Source organism: Stenella coeruleoalba (assembly GCF_951394435.1).
Source record: "Stenella coeruleoalba genome assembly, chromosome: 19".
Taxonomy (NCBI): domain Eukaryota; kingdom Metazoa; phylum Chordata; class Mammalia; order Artiodactyla; family Delphinidae; genus Stenella; species Stenella coeruleoalba.
Window position 1 is genome coordinate 15,978,485 of NC_137165.1, and position 20,941 is coordinate 15,999,425.

Below are 20,941 nucleotides of genomic sequence, written 5' to 3' on the forward strand. Positions count from 1 at the left end.
AGTACCAGCAACTTCCTTTCCCCCACTCACTCAGAAGATGGAGGGCAGGCCCAACAGCGTTAAGAGAATCAGTTGCTTATCCTATAAGTGAGGAAACAGAGCTCCTTAGCACCTTCACATCCTCACTCCTTCCCTGATAAGGAAATCAAGGCTCCAACATGGGCCAGGTCTTGGCCAGCCCCTCTGGGCCAGTGGGGCTGAGACCAGAATCACGCCTACCTCCACTTCCCAGTGGTACATGGGGCCACCTCAGTGATCCCAGGATGCTGCTCACCATGTCCCATCGATTTCTACAGCTCATCTGAGTAGGATTAGATGAAGTTCTCCCTTCACAGGCAATTTCAGAGGGGCTGATTGTCAGTGTAGAAGTTTTCAGTGAGGGGCAAAGTCAAGAAGCTGTTTTTACCCCCCTACAGATGTGCTAGAAGTGGAATCCTCCTCCCTCCCATAGGTCTCAGGTGGCCTTGTGCTTTCCCAGTGGGAGCTGGTTTCCCTCTCAAGCCTGCATTTTGCCCTCTCCCTCTCTCTTCCAGGCCATTGTCTGGCCCTGCAGATTCTGTTGCTTTAAAGATTGGTGACCTCACAATTGGTTGCCATAGAGACCATTGTGATGTCACAAGCAGAGGACAAGTAGTTCAAGGAGGAGTGAAGGGTTGGAGTGCATGGCTAGAATTAAGGGACATTTGGGATTTCTGTCCTATTTTCATGCCCAGAAAAGGTAGTGTCTGGAACTGCATTCTGATATCTGAGGGAGACCTGACCAATTTTCCCTGTGTTCTCCTGGGACTGAGATGCCTAAGAACCCAAAAGAAGGGCCAATGAAAAGGGACATCAGAAACACTCCCCACCTTGGGCTCTCAAAGGAATGAGATAGATGCCAGGAGGAACTGTGTGACTGGAAGATCTCCCTGGAGTGGATGATGTTGCTTTGCCTTAGGAAGCTTGAACCATGGGAGACACTTAGCCTCTAGGGCTTTCATTGCCCTGTTGAAGCACCTTGTACAAATGGACATGCTGTGTTTCAGTGTATTGAGACTCTATCTCCCCTCCCTGGACTGGGAGCTCTGCCTTTCCAACAGGCCACTAAGGTTCTGCCACAATAGACGTTCCCTCATTCAGTAAACAAATGAGTAAGAGGGTGATGAATGAACTGGGTAGGAGGTTGGAGGAAGGTAGAATGAATGCATGGACAGATGAATTCATGGACAGATGGGCAGATGGGGAGCCCAGAGGTCATGTGCAGCCCCCTGAGCTTTGGAGCTCTACACCTGCCTGCCTCTCTAGCTGCATCCCACCCCACACTTCTTTTTCTCTATGATCCAGCCACACTAACCATCTCTTAGTCCTGCCTACCACAGGACTTTGCACATGCTGTCCCCTCTGCATGGAACATACTTCCCATGCCTATTCAATCGAATAACTCATACTTGTCCTTTACATTTGTATTCAATCACTGCCTCCTCACGGAAGCCTCTCCTGACTAGATCAGGTCCCCAGCGTGGGCCTCCACAGCCTGTGAACCTCTCCTGAGCATCTGCTACATTGTAGCTTTGCATTTAATCAGGTGGTTCTGTGCAAGGTATCCCGTTCTAGACAGTGAGCTCTGAGCAGGCTGGGGCAGTGTCTGTTTTCACTCACCTTTTTATCCCCATCACTTAGCACAGTGGATACTTAATATTTGTCTAAAGAATAAGTTGATAAGTAACCAGCCCTGCCCTGCCTGTTCCAAGTGGCCCACCATCCACGGACTGCACCAGAGGAGAACATCTGTGCATAGACCTCCTGGAGGTGAGACCAGGGCAGCGGTTAGAGGTCCAGTGAACCTGAGATCCCTCCCACACCTGCTCCTGCAAAGGCCCACTGGCATCTATAGCTTTCTGCTCTGCCTTGGTATTCTGTATATCTTGGTTGGACCTACTAACTAGCTACAAATCACTTAGCCTCCCAGAGCCTCAGTTTCCTCATCTGTACAGTGGGGACAATAACAATACCTACTTCATAGGGTTGCTGTGAGGATATAAATTCCCCAGCTCAATGCCCAGTAATAGTAAATAATAAATGATGCTGTTATTCTTATTTTTAGAGGTGAAGTACAGCCCACTGGATTCAGGGCTAACTTCTAAAAAAATGGGGAATATACCAAATTTTCATAAATCTGCTTTAAGTGCACGTGGCAATCTTTTTGAAGAGGAAATACTTAAAGCCCTTCTGTAAAATATGAACCAGCTATGAGCCCGTCCTTTATGTAATTCCAAAGCTTCATGCCTGGGTTTGCTTAAAGGGGAAAACTCAATTATCCTCTCACATTATTCAAAGCAACCCCTAATCTTACCTCAGGCGTTAAAAAAAAAGGGTGGGAGGCATTCTTCTACCCCCAGCCATGGCATGACCCAGGGTAAGTACTGTCAGGGGCAAGGGCATGAGGTCCAGAAAGTGGTTCATGCCTCCCCCATCCTGTCCTAGTCCCCGGAGGTAGGTGGAGCTGGCCTTGGGATTCTGTTGGGTAGAAGGGCTCTCCCTGACAAAAGGAGACCAGCTTTTGGTCAGTTGGTACCTCCTCCTTGCTTGTCCTATGTATAAATACTCTCTGTCTACTACTGACCGGGATTCCAGGTCAGGCCAACCCAGGTAAGAAGCAGGTGGGGCACTCTAGCTGGCTCCACATAGGAAAGAACTAAGATGCCTTTGAGGGGCATCCCAGGCAGCCTGGAAAGTTTGTTCCTTCCTCCCCCACCCCCAGCTCACAGTAGCCCCCTGAGGCCCACCGGACAGGAGCAGCCCACACAATGCATCTGGGGCCTCCTCCCCCTTTCTCAGGAGCTCACTGCCCCCCGACCCGTGACCCACACCCTCATCACATGGTCATCATCCTGGTACCAGGTCTCCAGCCTGAGCCACACCACTGTAAACCCAATGCCTCTGGACAGATGTATTTAATGTAAGTTCAAGCACTAGAAATATGGAGTTCAGAGCATTTTATTTCTAGAGCCCTCTATATTTCTCTGGGATTATCACCTGTCTTTGTTCCCTCCCTTTCTGGGTTATTATCTTTGGACCCTTTCCAAGCCAAGCTGCCTTGATTGCCTGGGGAGAAGAAGGCCGCCAGCATACTCCCAAGGTTTCTCTGGGTCTGGTGAGGGCAATCTTGGGGAACCCTTTCTTCTTCCTTCTGCATAACTCTGCAGGTGGCTGCACTGCCCAGGCAGCCTTGGCTTTTAGGAGTTGGCTTCACCAAGAGACTCTCCAAGTGCCAGGGAACATTGAGGGGTGGTGGAAGTAGAGGCCTCATCCCCCAAGTTAGGGAGGGCTCTGCTCAGGGTGAGCCTCAGGGTACAGAGGGGAGGGAGAAAGCCAGCTGTTCTCTTTTCTACACGGTGCCAACCTAGCCTGACACCAAATTAATAGCATTCAAATGAGATGCAAAGCATTATGCAAATCTAGAAGAGAAGGCCGCTGTCACCGAGGGCCTTTCAGCTGTTGGAAGACCAGCACCTTGAGCCCTTTCCCAGAGGACCCCACAGGCTCCCTTCAATTTCAACCCTCAACACTTCAGCACCAGCTGGTGTGAAGAATCCGACGAGACTAGAGTGACCATGTCAAGGTCCTCTGATGCAAGGGCCCACTCTGGTCTCACCTCCCAGGCACTCGGGTCCTCTTCCATTCTGAAATGATGCAGAGACAGCCACAGAAGGTGATATAACCTCCCTCTGGATGCCAGAATTCCAGTTCCCCACTCATTAACAGTGTATGCAAAGTAGATAGGGGAGGGTTTGCATCTATTTAACTGTCCATTAAAATGGCCTCACACCCATCACCTCTGCACAGGCCCAGGCTTCCACATTGTCAACCCCTGCTGCCTGCAAGCACCATGTGGTCCCTGTGCCTGGTAATTGCTGTGGTGTTTGTTGAGCTGTATTTGCATTTGATTGTCATTTAACTGTCCATCTTTCTCCTTCAATCAAACCGGGGATTGGGCTTCTGCAATTGATTATTCATTTTATTTTCAACCCCTTGGTGGGTTTTTAAGAGTTTCCTTTATTGGTGCCACAAACTTGAATCCTGGGACTTCAATCATATGGAGGAGGAAGGCCTCCTCCCACCATCCCAGGGCTCCTACGTGAAAATAATGTAGCCAACATCATGGATCTTAAGTCCTTTCCCCAGTCTCTCTGTTTCAGCACCTGCCTCATTTCTGCCCAGCCAGTGGCATTAAACATTTATGGAGCTGTGGAGGATCAAAGGCTTTGGCTGGGGGTGGTGGGCCGGCTGGAGGCCTCGATCTGGAGATGGAAAGCAGAAAGCATCAAACCCCCTTCTGCTGCTGTCTCTACCCATCCTGGGCTCTTGCAGAAGCTGATCTGGCCCTGGTCCTGCAGTGGGAGCAAATACTCAGGAGTTAGGACTCCCATTTATGAGAGCAGAGCCCTCCTTCTGCCCCTAAATTCAAAAGGTTGACTTTGGGTACTCCAGGAAGCCTGGCTGGAGCTGTGGCATCCCAGACTGCTCCAGACGCTGCAGGGTCTCGGAGCCCCCTCTGAGGAGTGGTTTGAGGTGAACAGGCAGCAGTGTGCCCCTGGGAGTCTCTGGAGTTAGGTGGTAGCCCCTGCTCCTGCTTCCCTGAAACCCCCAAAACCCCTTGACTCCATGGAAGATGTAGCTCTGGTTTGAAAGCTGTGTTAGAGGAGACTAATTTTCTTCTCCTTTCACTCAGAAAGCAAATGTCATCCAGGCAGAGACTTCAAAATAAGTCACCAATGTGCCTGTGATCCCGCAAATTGATGGGCTGTTTGGAAGTGGGGACGTGAGGCTGGCTTCTCCAAGGGTGTGTGCTGGATGTCTGGCACTCTCTGGGCAGAAGCTATGAGGGTCCCTGAGGTTGGAAAGCCCCTTCCTCCCTCTCTCTGGCTCTCAGTCCTAATGCAGCCATTGTAACTCAGATCCCTTCCCGTACCTTCTGAGTCAGCAGTGAACCCCTCAGTTCCTATCACTAGCCATGGTGCTTGAAAACCCACCTTAATAAGTCTGGACTCCCTTGTTTGGGTGCAAATATCTTTGTGATGGGGTAACCCCTTCCATGTAGTCACTAAGGATGTCCTATGGCTCAGACGAACACAAAGCCTGGCCCCAGCCTGCTCCAACGCTTCCTCCTACATCCCTGCAGAGACTCCCTTCTCCACCAGAACCAGTCTTCTCCCTGACCCCACACCATCTTGCAATTTCCACCACTTTGCATTTGCACAAGTCTCTCCCTCCACTTTGGATGCCCTCCTTCTTCCTCTCCCCTGACTGAAACCTAAAGCATAATTAAGACCGATTTCAGGGAATTCCCTGGTTGTCCAGTGGTTAGGACTTAGCGCTTCCACTGCAGGAGGCACGGTTTCAATCCCTGGTCGGGGGAACTAAGATCCCACAAGCTGCATGGTGTGGCCAAAAACAAACAAAAAAAGACTGATTTCAGTCAACCCATCTGCTGTGTGAAACTTTCAATGACCTCCCCTCCTCCTCAAAAGCAATTGTCCCCTCTCCATTATCTTACAGCACTAATTTGGCACCAGTGACCTGCCTTGGGCATGCCATTATTTATTCACAAATATTTATTAAGCATCTACTATGTGTAGGGCACTGGGCTAGGTTGAGATTTGAAGAGACAGACATGTTCTGAACCTTCACAGAGTTGACAGCTAGTAGAGAAGACAAGCAAGCAATTACATAGACAAGGAAGCCCAAGATCCTCTGGGGGTAAAGAGCCAGGTGGAGGACACAGAATGAAGAGGAGAAATGAGACCAGTAAAGGGAGCCTTGCAAGTCTCCCCAGGCTGCCACTTTCAAATGTGTATATGACTTGAGTGCACTATAAACCTGTAGCGTAGAGCTGAATGTTCCCTAAGGCATCTTATTGTCCTTAATTTGTGGGTGATGCTGAGATCTGGGGAGAACGGGCCCCTTGAAGGGCGTGAGACAAGGTGTTGACAGAAATTCTACTACTTCCCAATTTGGTCCAGGCTCTGCCTCAACCTAACTGGGAACCCATAGCACAGAGGCCACATTGACTGTCTTCAGGAGGGAGGGACAGCCCAGGTACATATTCTTCCCATGATGCAGTACAAACCCATCCTCTGAGCTCAGGGCAGAGTGATGCATTCTGGGGTTTGTAGTCTTTATTGGACCCCCTCCTGAATGCCTAGGTTACTTCAGGCAGTAGAAACCATGATGTGACATGTTCCTGAGCTTCTCCTTCTTGTGAGTAGTGCCTACCTCATCAAGAAGCCCAGCTGCCACCAGCCTCCAAATCCCCATGAATCATCCTGGCACACAAGGTTCATCCCTGGGTCATGATTCACCCTCCTCTGCCCAAGCTGCTTAGTTCAGAGGAGCCCAGGAATCAAGGAGGAGCTCAGGAATACCTTCAAGGAGGAAAGGAAGAATCTCATGCCACTTGCCAGTATTTCCTCAAACTCCCCTCATCCACAAAACCTTCTACCTCCCTCCTCTGTTGGCAACCCTCTCCCTCCGTCCCTTCTGCATCTTCTTTCCTGGCTTCCTCTCCCTACCTCTGATTCTTTTGTCAAGTCCCTTCCCTTCTGCCATCCTTCTGCTACTGCCATATTTTTTCTCAGCTTCTTGAAACAACGGTCCAGAAATCCTCTCCCAGTGACTCCCTCAGGTAATTCTACATGCCACCTGCCTGCTGCCTGGGATTCTTTACAGGGATCAAGGTAGCTCCCCAGGGCCCACAGTAAGAGGATCTAGAGAGAATCTGATAAGCAGAGCTGGAAGATTGTGGAGGTGGTAAGGACAAAGAGACTGAGGAATGAGCAGAAGTCTTGCCACTTGCTTCTAGAATGAGATCAGGAAGAGCATTGGACAATGACTGGAGTCTGGAAGCTTTGGAGAGGAGCCAAGTTCATGTGAAAAGAACTAAACAGAAAGCTATCCTTCTCCCCGGGGGCCACAGGAAGTTCAGCCCTCCTCTTCCTCTACAGGGAGTAATAACATCAGTCACAGGGTCATGTCCCATTTGTCCATTGAGGCTCTTCAAGTGAACTCATCCTTGGAGCCAGAAAAACCTCTGGATCTAAACATCTGCCTCAGGGATGTGACTGCCCTCTTTGCTGCCCCATGACTCACTGGGGCTGCTCAGCCCAAGCAGAGTCCTAGAAGCTTGTTCTTCTATGCCCTTGAATGGTACAGCCTCCCTGGCTACTCCCCTGGGCCTCCTTCAAGTCTCTATCTAAAATAGCCCTAGGGAAATGCCATCTCACACACACCCCATGCCTCTCCCATTTTCTCCGCCAGTTCCAGGAACCTGGGCAGGGATAGGTGTGAAGGGTCTGCTCTCACTGGCTAGCGTTGTGGCTTCTCTGGTCCTGTAGGGGGGCCAAGGCAGGGTACTGGAGATCCAGGGCTGCAATGGGGACCCAGGATATTACCTTCAGCTTCCCACAGTTTGACCAGGTTGGCTCCTGCCAAGTGTAGAATGTCTTCCCAGGACACGAGTACCACTGGCTTTTAACTATAATATCAGAATAATTAAGCTTTTCTGTGAGCACAGTTTGCTGCTGCTGCAGCTGCCTGGAGCCCTGGCATTTATTGAACACAAAGTAATAAATTATTGTCCTTTGTACGCTCAAAAGCCATCTTCATTATAGGCCCAGGACGAAGCTGCCCCAAGGGCACGCGGACCTCGCCAGCTGCCTCACTCGCGGACTTCTTCCCAGGTCACCCTTGGCGCCTTCAGGTACCAGGATGGGGTGGGGAGAGATGGTGAGAGGGTGGCTCTCTCACGGAGAATCGGGTTAGAACCCCACCTCCTCAGCAGGCTGCTAATGGGGGAGAGGGCAGCAGGCTTGGCTGGGCGTGGGCAGCGCGGAAGGGCGGGGGCCGTGTGCCCACATTAGCAGGGAAGTCCTTCCCTTGAGCTGGCGGCGGCGCGGGAGCCTGTGCTCCCGCCGCCGGGTCTTCTGCGCCTTTGCTTGAGACTTTACGGTAAGCCGCTCCTCCCGCGCCCCCGCCCCCAGCCGGCGCGGCGATCCCCGGCGCCGACGCCAGGCGCTGGCCGTGGTGCTGATTCTGTCAGGCGCCGGCGGCGGCTGCGGCCACGCTCCCTCTCCCCGGCAGGACCCGCACCCAAGCCCCGCCGAGCTCCCAGCCCTCCCATCGCGGCCCCGACCTGGGGCGCGGCCGCTACCGGCACTATGCGCCCGGCAGACCTGCTGCTCCTGCCCTCGCTGCTGGCGCTCCTGGCTCACGGTAAGGGAACCCGGCGTCCGGCGGCAGGACTGGGCAGGAGCAGGGTCCCGGGGGTGGGAAGAGAGGACCATCCCCGCGCTGAGCTCCGCGCATCTGGCTGCCCAGCCCAGGCACCGCGCTCCGCCGGCTGCGCTGCGCCCCGCGCCGGCCGAGCCGGGCGGGGCACGGGCTCCGCGGGCGGGAAGCTGCCGCTGCTCCCGCCATTCGCACCCGGCCGAGACCTCGCCTTTAATCATCTCTCCGGATCTAATGGGATTTTTCAGCGGCAATTCATCACGCCACCCACTTCCCACATACACTCACGCGTTCATCCGCTCGCTACCTCTCCACACTCCAGGCGTCTGGGAGCTCTGGGGCGCGTGCCGGGGGGCAGAGCACAGGGCGGTGAGTCGGGACGGTCCCGTTGGCGGCCCAAGGTCCCGCCTCCGTTGTCGCCCGCCAAACTTCGTTCGACTTTGCCACCCGTTCCGGGGCCTCTCACTGCGGAGGGACGGGGCTGGATGGCGGCCGGACCCGGATTCGGGACTTCGCTCACCTCTCTCCGCCTTGGCGCTGCCACGCGGGAGTCGGGATTTAGAGTACAATTCCAGGGAGAAACTCGGGGGGTCCGGGGACCCCTATCAGGCTCCTCACTCTGCCCTGGGCTGCAACAACTGAGGTCCTGAGATAAAGACTCTGTCCTCCCCGGAGTCCTTTCCTTGCACCCTCCATTCTTGCACACGCCCCGAGCTCTTCCTACCTCCCTGCCTGCCGTCCTGCTCGGCCCCTCCCCACCCCATGGCCGCAGACTCTTCGCAGGAGGACTGGTACCTCACCCTGCGGTCCTCGGTCCCCCGCTTGCGGTCAGATTTCCAACTTCATCGGTCCCGGGTCGAGAGAAGCTTGGCCATGGAGTGTGCAGCGAGGGAATGTTAGGGAGAGGATGGGGGTTCTGTGCCTCGGGGAAGGAAGGTTTCCAACTCTCGGCGGGACCTGCCCTGGCTCAAACAAACGCTCTCAAAACTACGGACACCCACGTCTTTCTTCCACTGCAGCCAGTGACTGGTGTGATTGCCGAAACCTTGCTTGGCGTTGGGACCCGCCATCCCTAGGAGTATGGTTCGTAGGGCATGATGTGGAGGGGGGAGAAGGTGGGAGTTTCTAACCTCTTCGCTCCATCTTTCCAGGCCTCGTTGGAGCTCAGGGCGGTGGGGCCGGGGCCAGGTTGGGCCCCTGGGCCACGGTTTTCTTCGCTCTGCGTCCCCAGAGACGTGGAAGCCCCTCTCTGAGCCTCTGGCTCCAGTCACACGCAGCCAGGTGTGCTCACTCTGCTCCCTGGCTGCCCAGACCGGGTTCTTTTGTGGCTCCAGGAACTCAGTGCCATGTGTTCCCGCTGGGGAAGAGGGAAAGAGTCCTGAACGCCCTACAGGGCCAGGGCAGGGAGAGGGGGGAGGAGAAGCTCGCATCCTGGCCCAGCTGTCCGAAAATGTCCCTGGGAGCCCGGGGCATTTCTTGTGATTGGGCCATGTCCTTGTGCTGGACAGCTCCCTTGGGGTGCAGGGCCTGTGTGTGCCTCCTGGCCTGTGGTCCGAAATCTCCTGGGTGGGTGTGTGGGTCTGTGTGTGAACGTAATCAGGGCCCAGAGTGTCCGGAGTAGTGGGTCCGAGTGTGTCTGGGCTTCAGAAGGTCTGGATGTTGCATGAGGGCTCAGCAGTGAGTGGTGTGAGGAGTGTGTAAGGCCACCAGTGTGCGGTGCAGCCTCTGCCAGAAAGCTCCCTGCAGGGCTGGAGTGAGACTGCGGGTCTCCAGGAGGATGGCTGGTGTGGCCGGGAGTCTGGGGAGCCTCGCTAGGCTTGTGGGTGTGAGCGCTGAGAAGAATCTGTTCACTCTGTGGCAGAGAGTCTGTGTGTGTCCAGCCAGTGTCCCTCCCTGACCATCCGGACCTCCCCAATGCCCACGAGACCTCTCCCCCAAGGGGTGTGTGGGATAGGGGTCTGCCTGCTTGGAAAGATCTTTATTTTCACTCCCCAAGGGAGAAGAGGAAGGAGCCTGGCAATGCCAGGCCTGAGGGGAGAAAGCCTGGACCTGGGCCAGCCCTGGCACACCCCTTCCTCCCAGCGGGGCTGCAAGGTCCCAGTCGTTTGGGTACTGAGTGGTCTCACTGGCAGGCAATGCATTTGGCCATCTCAGGGCTCCTGGGGGCTTCAGCAATGAGAAGGCGGGCCCGGAGCAGTAAAGACCTCGGCCTATGAGCCTTTGTGGCTGGGTGGTGCATCCCTCTGCCTCGTGGCCTCGAGAGGGGAGCCTCAGCTTTCCTCACATTTTGGCAGAGAGACACAGGCTTGGATGCAGCCGGAAGCAGCCCAGAAGTGGCAGGAGGCGGCATAGGTGGAGACCTCAGGGGCAGGGCGAGATCGTGCTGGGCCAGGCTCAAACCCATGGGTTCAGTCCCCTATTCCCTCTGCAGCTACGGGGGCACGATCGGCCTGAGGCTTGAGGGGCGCCATGAGCCACCGGTGGTCCTCTCAACCCACAGTTGGTACCCAGCGATCCTGCCACAAGGGGAGAGGAAAGCGGTTTGGGAGGGGCGGCGTGTGCTTGAGCCTGCTGTGTCAGTTTAATGATTTTTAATGAGCAATTACCTTTAGTCATTCTCCTAATTTCTGAATATCAATAAAGTTAATTAAACTCTGCATGTGTGAATGTGGCCTGGGGAGATTATGAAGGTGGAAGCAGCAGAAACTGGGGTGGGGTTTGGGTCTCCAGAGGTAGAGGCTGCCTCCACTGGCTGTGTGACCTTGGACCTGATGCTCTCCCTCTCTGAACTCTGATGGAGTATGTGGTGGGAAGAGTGAGGGAGGGGACAGCAAGTAGGGGTTGCTCTCTGTGCCAAGAACTGGGGGACGGTGTCTGGGAGGCAAGAAGAGGAGGAAGGCTTGGCCTCCAGGAGCCCTAGTGCTGAAAGAGTTAACAAACCAGGGCTGCCTTAACATAAAATGGTAATTGCCGTTTCCTGCAGACTCTGTGGTAGGTGCTAGAGTCTGATCGAATATTCCTGAGTCTGGGGGCTACAGCCAAAACTAGCACCAAGCCCTTCTCCCTGTTGCCCAACCTGGCACTTTGGGGTAAGGAAGGGAGTGCTGGGCACAAGCCTCAGTGGGAGACAGTCTAGATTGCACTCAGAGCCCCAGAGGTTGACATGGCGGGCAGGAGGCTCCCCTGGCTTTCTGAGGAGACTGGAGGACCCAGAAACTGCCACGGACTGGAGGGGAAGTCTGGGTTGGCTTTTTGCCCCTCACGGGCCTAAGCTCATCAGGCTAGGCAGGCCCTGGCAGCGGTCCCAGCCTCCTCAGCAGGGTGGCAGCTTAAAATGCCTTGGAGACACCATGGGGCGCTAATGGGGATTGAGGAGACACAGGGGCTGGGTTTAATTAGAAACTGGGCTTAATTAGAGCTTCTGTGCCCCTCCCACCATGGCTGCCTGAATGGTGGGGGGCATGTCAACAAACCTCCTTCCTTAGCCCCTCCCTCCACCCAGCCCTAGGTGCCCAAGCGTGCCAGCCTCCTCCACCCTCTTTGTCCCCAACTCTCCAAGCCTTTTCAGGCCCCGTTTGCCAGGCTGGGCTCAGTTCAGGGATGCTGTGCCCCAACCTGGGCAGAGCTGTCAGAGCTGGGTACCCCAACCCCCAAATAAGAAAGAGGCTGTGGAAAAGGGCGTATAGGTAAGGATTACTTTAGTGAAGCGACCTCTCACTTCGGATGGTTAAGAGCCTCAGGCTACCTGTCTGTCCTCAGGCATGTCTCTGTCCTCTGTGGGTCTCCACCTCCTGGAGCGTTCAAGTTTAAGGGTGCACCAAACTGGTGGTTGCCAAGCCTGGAAGCACATTAGGGCCTCCAAAGGCTGTCAAGTCATGCCGATTTCTGGGTCTCCAGCTTACTGGCCTCCTCTCAGGGAGGAAGAGCCAGGCTGTGTATGTTAGAGGCTTGGGGGCGGGGGGGTTGGTGTTGAGGAGACAATGCTACCAGCCCTAGTCAGCAGCTGGGAGGTGGGGAGCAGGTACTAGGAGGTCTCCAAGGCCCCTTTCACAGTAATTCCGGCAGGAAGCCAATTTGCCCAGCCAGGCCAATCAGTTCCCCAAACTATCCATGTTTTCAACAGCTTCTGGTCTCTTGCTGTTCCTCCTGCCTGAAATTCTTTTCCCCTCCTGGGCCAACCTGGCTCACTCCATCTCATGCTTCAGGTCCCAGCTTAGTTGGCCCTTCATGCAATTCTTCTGCACATATTTATAGGACATCTACTATATGGTTTCTCAGGGGAAGCCTCACCTGACCTCCAGCCTGGGTCAGGGGATTCTTCCGTGCTCCCACCATCCCCTGGCTTTCCCCCATCAGGTTACGCATCTTGTTGGAACGCGAGCGCCTGATTGCCTGATGCTCCTTTCCAAGAGCAAGACGGAACTCAAAAACAAGGGTACCAAATCTGTTTTGCTCCGCCCCTCCATTTCAGGGCCGTTCTAGAATTCCTCTCTGGAAGAAGTTTAGGGTCAGCTGCCTGTTTAGAAAGGAGAGCTGGGTGCATGGCAGCTGGGACTGTGTCTTGAAGCTGAGTTTGCGTAGCAAGCACACTATTTTTACATAGATTGTATGTTAGGATTTTTCCCTCTCCTAACGGTTGGCCAATTATCCCAACTGTAAATTATAGCCTTTACTTAGTTTTTCCCTTCCACAAATTAAGCTGTCACGCTGTCAGCCTGAGGTGGCTTGGGGGTGGGGTGCTGATGGCCATTCTGAGAGGACTAAAGCCTCTCTCCTGCTGCCCTAGTGCCACCACTGCTTGGGTCCCCAGTGGCACAGAGCCTAGCACATGGCATGCATTAAATACACGTTGAATAAATTCATGAGCTGTGCAGGTAGGCAGCGGCAGAGTTAAGCCCAGAGCCTAGGCTTCTTGACTCGCTCCCACAGCATGTACCCACCACTTCTGCTGGCTGGGAGGGGGTGCCCTGCATGAACTTAAGGACTGAGACAAGGGAGGGGTAGCCCCATGTCTTCTGTCTTTATCACCTCCTCATCCATCTCAGCTTCAGACACCCTCACAGAGCTTGGAAGGACCAATATGAAACCTTGGGAGCAGCTCTGAGCCTGTCATGCCCTTGAATGAAAAGGTGGGGGTAGAGGAGTCATCCAGGACCACCACAGTTCATGTCCAGGAACCTTCCACAGCTCCGAAAAAGTGGCCCCTGCGGTGTATCCATCCCCTGGGGTACATTCATTCATCATTTCACAAACATGTTATTGAGGTATGAGGCCTGGCTCAGAACCTTCAGGGGCCAAGTCTTTCATTTTTAAGCCTTTTCTATTTTAATACAAGAGACTAGTTATCCCCACTTTACAGATAGGAAAACTGAGCTTCCGAGAGATTAAGTCACTTACCCTGGGCTTAAAGCCAATCAGTAATAAGACTACTCCAAAGTGCCTGCCCATTTTGCAAAACCTGGCTGCAGCCAGCACTGTGTCTACTCCCCCACCCTAAGGCAGAGCTTCAGTACAAGCAGATGGGAACCCAGAAGAGTATCAATATCCTTATAATAATAATAATAGCAGCAACAATAATAGCAAACATTTATCAGATACCAGCTACGTGCCAGGCACTGTACTGCTTTATATACATTTAGTCCTCATATCATCTCTATGAGATAGAAGCTATTATCTGCATTTTATAGAATGCCAAGTTCAAGCCCATGTTGTCAGACAGTCCCAAGACATAAATGGCTCCTGACTTTCTTCTAGCATGTTTCTAATGATGACAGTGGTTTATCTTCCTGATGTCTACCCTCAGTCCTTACTGATGTAGATTAGGGACATTTTATCTTGCTCAGTCCGTAGGGGCAGAGGAAAAAAACATCTTTTCTGGCACTTGGAGGCCAGTATAGAGCACAGGACTGGGAGTCAAATGAACCCTGAAGTGTTGGCCCAGAGGCCAGTGACCTTGGGTAAGTCTTATTCTCCCATCTTTTAGGAGCCTTGGTGAATGAGAATACGAGTCACTCCTCTCCTGCATCTGGGCTGCCCCACCTACCCCCACCCCTACCCCCACCCCCGCTGAGGCCCAGCCCCCAGGCAGGAAGGCCCAAGCTTGCCTGAAGCTCAGATCTTGGACAGGACTGGGAACCAAGCCTACCACAGCTTCCCTCCACCTGCCTACCTGCCACGCAGCTGCCTGCCCTGGGAGGGGAGGATCGATGCCGCAGCACCGGCAGTGCTGTTGGCCATTGATTGTTGAGATTTCTCAGGCGGGCTCTGGAGTAAACAAACCTGCTGCTTCTCCAACAACAATCCGGGGTCTCAGGCTGCAGAGTGCAGCCTTGCCGGCAGACAGGCTGGTGGAAAGGGGCGGGGGTGAGGGGTGCTGGCTGGGCTCAGCAGGGACAAGGGGCTCTGCCAGGAGATGAGAAGGAACTGAGTGTGTGGGAAGGTGGGCAACGGAGAGACTGGGTGAGGGTGCTAGGGTGAACCCTGGACCCTGTGCATGCCTTGTTCAGTCCAACCTCTACATTTTTGCTCAGCCATTTTTCCATACCTGGAATGCTATCCCTGGGTCCTTCTGTTTATTTCAGTTCGACTACCCCCTCTTTTCCTGATCATCCAGCCCAGAGGGCTCTCTCTCTTCTCTCAACACTACCACCCATCAGGAACTTAGCCCATCCATCCATCCTTCATCCACCCATCCCTTTTCCGTTCAACAACCCTCTATTGAGCACCTATCAGGTGCTTTAATAGGCAGAAATGCAACATAATCCCTGCCCTTAAGGAACTCATTTTGGAGGGGGAGCTGCCTTCTTAATAAACTCAGCTGTGACTGCCTCCCCAGCTAGACTACAGACCCTCTGATTTTAATTAAATGCGATACAGACAAGATACTCAACAGCATCCAACCACTCACCTTCAAAAGGACAAGAGATTCCTGGCCAGGGACTGCTCTGAGCCTCAGTTTCTCTTCTGTAGCAAGAGAGTTCATCTTTGGGGTCTTTGAGGGCCCAGTGAGCCTCTGGGATCCCTAGGCCAGGCCTTGCTTGGTACCCCCCATCACAACTCCTTCCATCTTTGCTGGGTCTGAGTGTCTCTCTAACCTCCCAAGAAGGCAGAGCAGGTGCAGGGCCCCTCCTGCCACCAAACCACATGTGCTGGAGAATCCAAGCTGTGGGTCTCTCCCCTCCCCCAGTGCAGTCCCCAGGGGCCCAGCCGGAATCCTGCACCCATTAACCTCAGCATCTCCCTCAGTCCCCCACTCCTTCCCTCCCCATGGGCTCGTCTCTCTACCCTCAGGACTCTCCTTCCAGCTGGTCATGTGCTGCAAGGGCAGAACTGCAGGGCCCCTGTGAAAAATGCCTGAACCACAGAGCAACCCCCAACAGATGCTCATTTGCATGCTGTTTTACCCCCTTTGCATTCTCGCTCCTTATAAAAGGCACAGAAGCAGACCCTGCCCCTCCCACTCTCAGCCCCGATCCCTCCCCCATTCCCACCCCCATAGCTTCTCCCTCTCTCCCTCCCAGCCCAGCAGCTGAGCACCAGCTCCTTTGTGCCCCAGGCAGCCACCTGCTGAGTGTCTGGCCTGGGTCCCACCAGCCAGCAGGTGCCTAGGGAGCCCCAAAGCCTGTGAGGGGGGGATATCATGCAGTCTGGAGAGCCAAGTTGTGCCTCCGGGAGGAGGGGGCAGCCCCAAAGGAAGAACATGATTAGAAGAATGCTGGTCAGGGCACCAGGACTCCCAGAGTTTAAACCTGATACTGCCTCTTACTGGCTGGGTGACCTTGGGCAAATCATGTCACCTTCCTGTGCCTCAGTTTCCTTGGGAATTCATGGCATCTGTCCCACCTCTTTCAAAAAACAGCATCCAAAATCAAAGAAAATCAGAAGGGGTGGTGACAGGGAAGAAACTGGAAGCCCCGCTTAAGAGGAGGGTCCTCGTGTAGCCAGAGCTGTCCAGCACCAGGAGGGGCTGGTTTTCAGGTCGTCACTGAAGGGGCTGGGTCAGAAGCCGGAGGAGCCCAGTGCTGGACTCCCAAGGCAGGGGCGGGCAGTGAGTGCCAGCTGGCCCAGGTCTGACTAGGAAGCTGAGACTAGCAGTGTAGAGGGATGAAGGCTGGGATTAGAGTGCTTCTAAGGGCTTTCACCCTGGCTTGCTGCTCTGATGGACATTCTTAGATATCATTTATATCCAGCAAGGGGATGTGCTAGTGATTGGAAACATCTGGTCTGGCAGCTGGCAGCCTCCCTCTTGTTGTGAGGTCCTATCTTCTGGCTGGTTAGAGGAAATGGGGGAGAGGGAGTCACCTTCTTTTGAGGACGGAAGAGCCCCTGGCATCTCCAGGCAAAGGTGTAAAGGTGGGACCAAACAAGGCATGCCTGAGAGAGGTCATTGGTGCATTTGCTTATCCAGCCTCCCCTGGTCCACCTTCCTTCACCGCCCACTCCATTCTTTCCACCTCCTGACAGAGCCCTAGCCTTGCTCTTCTGGGTCCAGCCGTCTCTCTCTCATCCCCCCACCCTGCCTGCCAGCCCAGGCTAGGAAGAAGCCTGCCGCTCAGGCTGGGGTGGTGCCCTCAGCCTAGTCTCTGTTGCACCTGTATCCCTGATACTACCTCTGGCGCTCCCTGGTCCTTCCCTGCCCTGGGCCTCGAGCAGAGGAGACTGACGGGGACACAGAGGGAGGACTTAGCCTTCTCTACTCAAGGTGTACACACACCCTGTCTGGCAGGGTCCTTGGAAGTCAGAGCAAGGTTGAGTCAAGAGAGAAGACTGAGGGATTGGGGGCTGCACAGCTGGGTCCATCTGGTGTTCCCAGGGGGTCTGGGGGAGAAGAAGCCCCAGATACGCAGGTAGCCATGTCTGTATATATCTCTGCCTGGCTTGTCCATCTACCCCTGGGTGTCTGTGTCCACATGTCCCTGCATATCTGTACCCTTCTGTCCCTATACCCTGGGACTGTGGCCCTGGGTGTAGGCACAGCAGGTCCCAGTTCAGTCTGGTCTCTCCCCTCCCCAGAGCCTGTTCCACTCTCTTCCTCCCCAATCTTGGGCTCCACTGACCCCTCAAGGAGACTTGAGCTGCTGCTGCTATTTTTAGCTGCTCTGCACCCCTCCCCTCCCCCACTCAGGCTTGCTGGGGAAGTGGGGAGGACAAGCTGAGCCTCGGAAGCCTCACAGGCTGGGGTGCTGGGCTGGTAAGGCCCTTTCCCCTCAGTCCCACAGGCCATAGAAACAAGGGGAGTCTGGGATTGTCCACAGGTGCAGGGCCCATGCCCTGGGGCAGCTTAGGCCCCATGCCACCTGCCTGGGGCTAGGAGAAGGTCCCAGGCTACCCTCCCCCGCCCCCTCCAAACCTCTAAAGGCAGATCCCAGGCCTCCAGTGATTCTTCCACAGGCCATTTGGAAGTAAGGCAGGACCTCCTGCATCTCCCCCATAGAAGCTGGAGAGACAGAATGGAGTTCAAAGTGTGAGGGAGACGGGAGGGAGTATACCTGGATGAGGCTACCCACACACACACAGGGACTTCAGGTACTGGAGATGAGGTGTATGGGGTCCAGTGACATTCAGAAGGAAAGTGGCAAGTCAACAGAGCACAGTCCCCTGCCCTGCCAGGCCCCCTCCACTTGTACCACTGCCCACTGTGAGGCTCCGTCGACCCCTGCAGTTGGGCACTGATAGTAGAGGGGCTGTGACTCTCCACCCCACTCACCCGAAGAACCTAAAAAGCCAGGAACCAAGTACTATATGAAAAGCCAGACAGGCCCAGAGAGGGCAAGAGAAGCCCAAGGTCACACAGCCTGTCCATGGCAAAGCTACCTCCATGCTGGAGACAGGGCTCTGACAAGGCCTCACCAGTCTTCTCAGCTTTCACAGCTAAGGTCAGACACTCTAGTGACCCCCAGGGGAGAGAGAGCCGACCTCAGCATTAAGGATCAGGGCAACTGGGGGTCTAGGCGCAGCCAAATCCCTCAATCCATCTCTTCCCAGATGTAGCTGACAAAAGTAGCCACAGGGCAAAGGTCACAAGGTCACTTTGGCCCTGGTACGTAGAGTGAGCCTCTTCCTCTGACCAAAGGCCACAGAATCTTGGGGCTACCGGGCCGGCCATCCAGCTCAGAGGTGAACACAGGCACTGGGAGTAACCTCAGTAATGCCAGCTTTTGAACTACAGGGGGGATTGGTGGGGGGAGGGAGAAACAGCCCAAAGATGCTGGTACCTTGGTACCCTGGTACCTTGCTGGGCTCAGTGGCTAGGAGGGACTCTCCTCCGCAGGACTCTCCTCCTCCTCCCAACTCCCCTGGAATTGGGCAGGGGGCAGAGGATGGAGGGGATGGCCATTCCTCCTCCTCCCTAGACCAACCCCTGTCCCCCAGCTTCACCTCTGGGCTGGGCTGAGCCAGCCCTGGTACTAGCTCCAGGGAGAAGGCCTTCACAGCCTTCCTCAGCCCAGCTGACATTTCCAAGGTTTTCCATTCAGAGAAATATGATCCCTGCTGCTGCTGAGGTGGCGGTGCTGGGGGAGGGCTGACCTGAGCACCCAGCCCAGGGCCACATCCCTCCTCTGCCCTGGCCACACTCCTGCCAGCTGGCATTATCACGAGGAGTTAGCAGAATGGTTAGGTACCAGCTGGTGAGGGAGGTAAGGCCAAAGAGGGTCCAGGTTGTTCCTCTCCTTCCAGCCTGCCCCAGGGGTGGGCGTCAGTCCTGCTGCCCCCACGTCCAAGGCCAGCCCCTTTTCTCTCCCAACGCCCCACTCCAGGCCCCCAGCTCCTGTGCCACCTGTCCAGCACCAGGAACTGCTGGCAGGCAGGGCTAGGGGTCCCAGGGCCAGCAGGCAGGCAGGAGCGGGGAACTCAGGGCCGCAGGGGAAGGTGTAGTGCACAGCAGGCGACGCTGTAGCAGAGGCCTCATTAATCACCTCTCCAGCCCCCAGCTCTGCAGTGGCGAGACCATATTAGATTTTAAATTGGAAAGCGGAGAACGTGGCAGTTAGCGCTCCCTCTACCCTGGGCCCCTGGCCACAGCCTCACAGGAGAGAAGGGGCAGTGGGGAGGAGAGGGCAGCCGCCCAGAGCCCTGTCCCCTCTCTCCCCACACACCCAGAGCCTAAGGGGCTGTCCAGGCCACATGGCCCTGGGAAGGGTCAAGTCAGGGTCCAAGAAGGGTGCAGGGTGAAAAGGAGGCAGCACAGCAGCCGCCTTGGGGAGAAGTGCATCCCTTCTGGGAGGTTGGGCCTTTCCAGGCTTGAGGACCCTGAATCCAGGTTCCAGGGTGTGGCGTCCATGGTCGAGAACACAGGGTAATGACTTTTGGTCCTTGTGTGTTTGGAACTACACACACACACACACACACAAACACACATGCAGGCACATGCACACGCTCACGTATACACACGGGCCCACATATTTACAGGCCCACACATGCTCATATGAAGCAGTAACTCTGCAGTAGAAACTTGAGCCCAGGCTGTGGAACAGGCAAACCCAGTTCAGACCCCTTATCTGCCACTTTCCTCCTGTATGAACTAGGATGATTCACTTTGCCTCTCAGCCTCAGTTCCTTCACATACAAAGTGTAAAATATTGATTCCAGGCATAAAAGGCGCTGCTCTGGGTGGAAGACAGCCCCCTAGGAAGTCCTGCCTGACCCATGGAGGGTGCTCAGTAAATATGATGCCTTCCCCTGGTCCCAAGACCAGGCAGCTACTCTGGGGCTGCCCAGGAGCCCTGGGGTGCTGGCCAGGCCAGGCTCCCTGCCCCTGTGTGCCTGGCTGGGCAGGGAGGTAGGGGCAGGTGAGCTGAGCACAGCAGGCATTGTCATGGAGCGTTCACACACCCTGGCCCCGTCCTGGGCCAAATAGCCAGAGGCCAGGGATTCCTGGCTGCCCTCCATCCATAACGTCCTCCTATACCAGCTCTGCCTGAGGTCCCCAAATTGCCCATTGAACACCCCACCCCTCCGAACATCAGTGCTCAGCCCAGGTTGGGAAGAAAACATTGTGGGTGGGTGGCACCAGTCCTCCCTGAGGAGTGAGTGGCTGACAGGCTCAGCTCTCCCGAGGCCTTTATGAAAAACCTAAAGAAGTCCCAGGGCTCCTTGTCACCTCTCCCTGCCCAACCCCAGGCCCCAGTTTTCCCAGGCCCAAAGGAAGGGAGTAGACACTGTCAGCCCATCTTTTTTTTTTTTTAATAAATTTATTTACTTATTTATTTACTTATTTTTGGCTGCGTTGGGTCTTCGCTGCTGCACTCAGGCTTTCTCTAGTTGTGGCGAGCAGGAGCCATGCTTTGTTGCAGTGCTCAGGCTTCTCATTGCAGTGGTTTCTCTTTGCTGTGGAGCACAGGCCCTAGAGCATGCAGGCTTCAGTAGTTGTGGTACATGGGCTCAGTAGTTGTGGCTCGCGGGCTCTAGAGCAGAGGCTCAGTAGTTGTGGCACATGGGCTTAGTTGCTCCGCGGCATGTGGGATTTTCCTGGACCAGGGCTCGAACCTGCGTCCCCTGCATTGGCAGGCGGAGTCTTAACCACTGCGCCACCAGGGAAGTACCCTGTCAGCCCATCTTAATCTTCTCCAGGACCCCCTCCCACTCTAGGCTCTTCCCTTCTGAGCGGTGAATACTTCTGGGTCTAGAGGTCGGGTTTTGGAGCTGCGCTTTCCATCATGGTAGCCACCAACTACAT

The 20,941-nt window shown here is 54.9% G+C and overlaps 1 protein-coding gene across 4 annotated transcripts in view; it reads left to right on the forward strand.

Annotated features, from left to right (window-relative positions):
* Positions 1-8,195: 8,195 nt before the first annotated feature.
* SEZ6 (seizure related 6 homolog) overlaps positions 8,196-20,941 on the forward strand; it is a gene marked incomplete at both ends in the record, with an annotated part of 43,924 nt that continues 31,178 nt past the window's right edge. For all 4 annotated transcript variants that reach the window (XM_079903535.1, XM_079903536.1, XM_079903533.1 and 1 more), the window contains one exon: positions 8,196-8,250. In XM_079903535.1, the coding sequence (XP_079759661.1) occupies positions 8,196-8,250 (55 nt within the window). The remainder of the gene's footprint in view (positions 8,251-20,941) is intronic.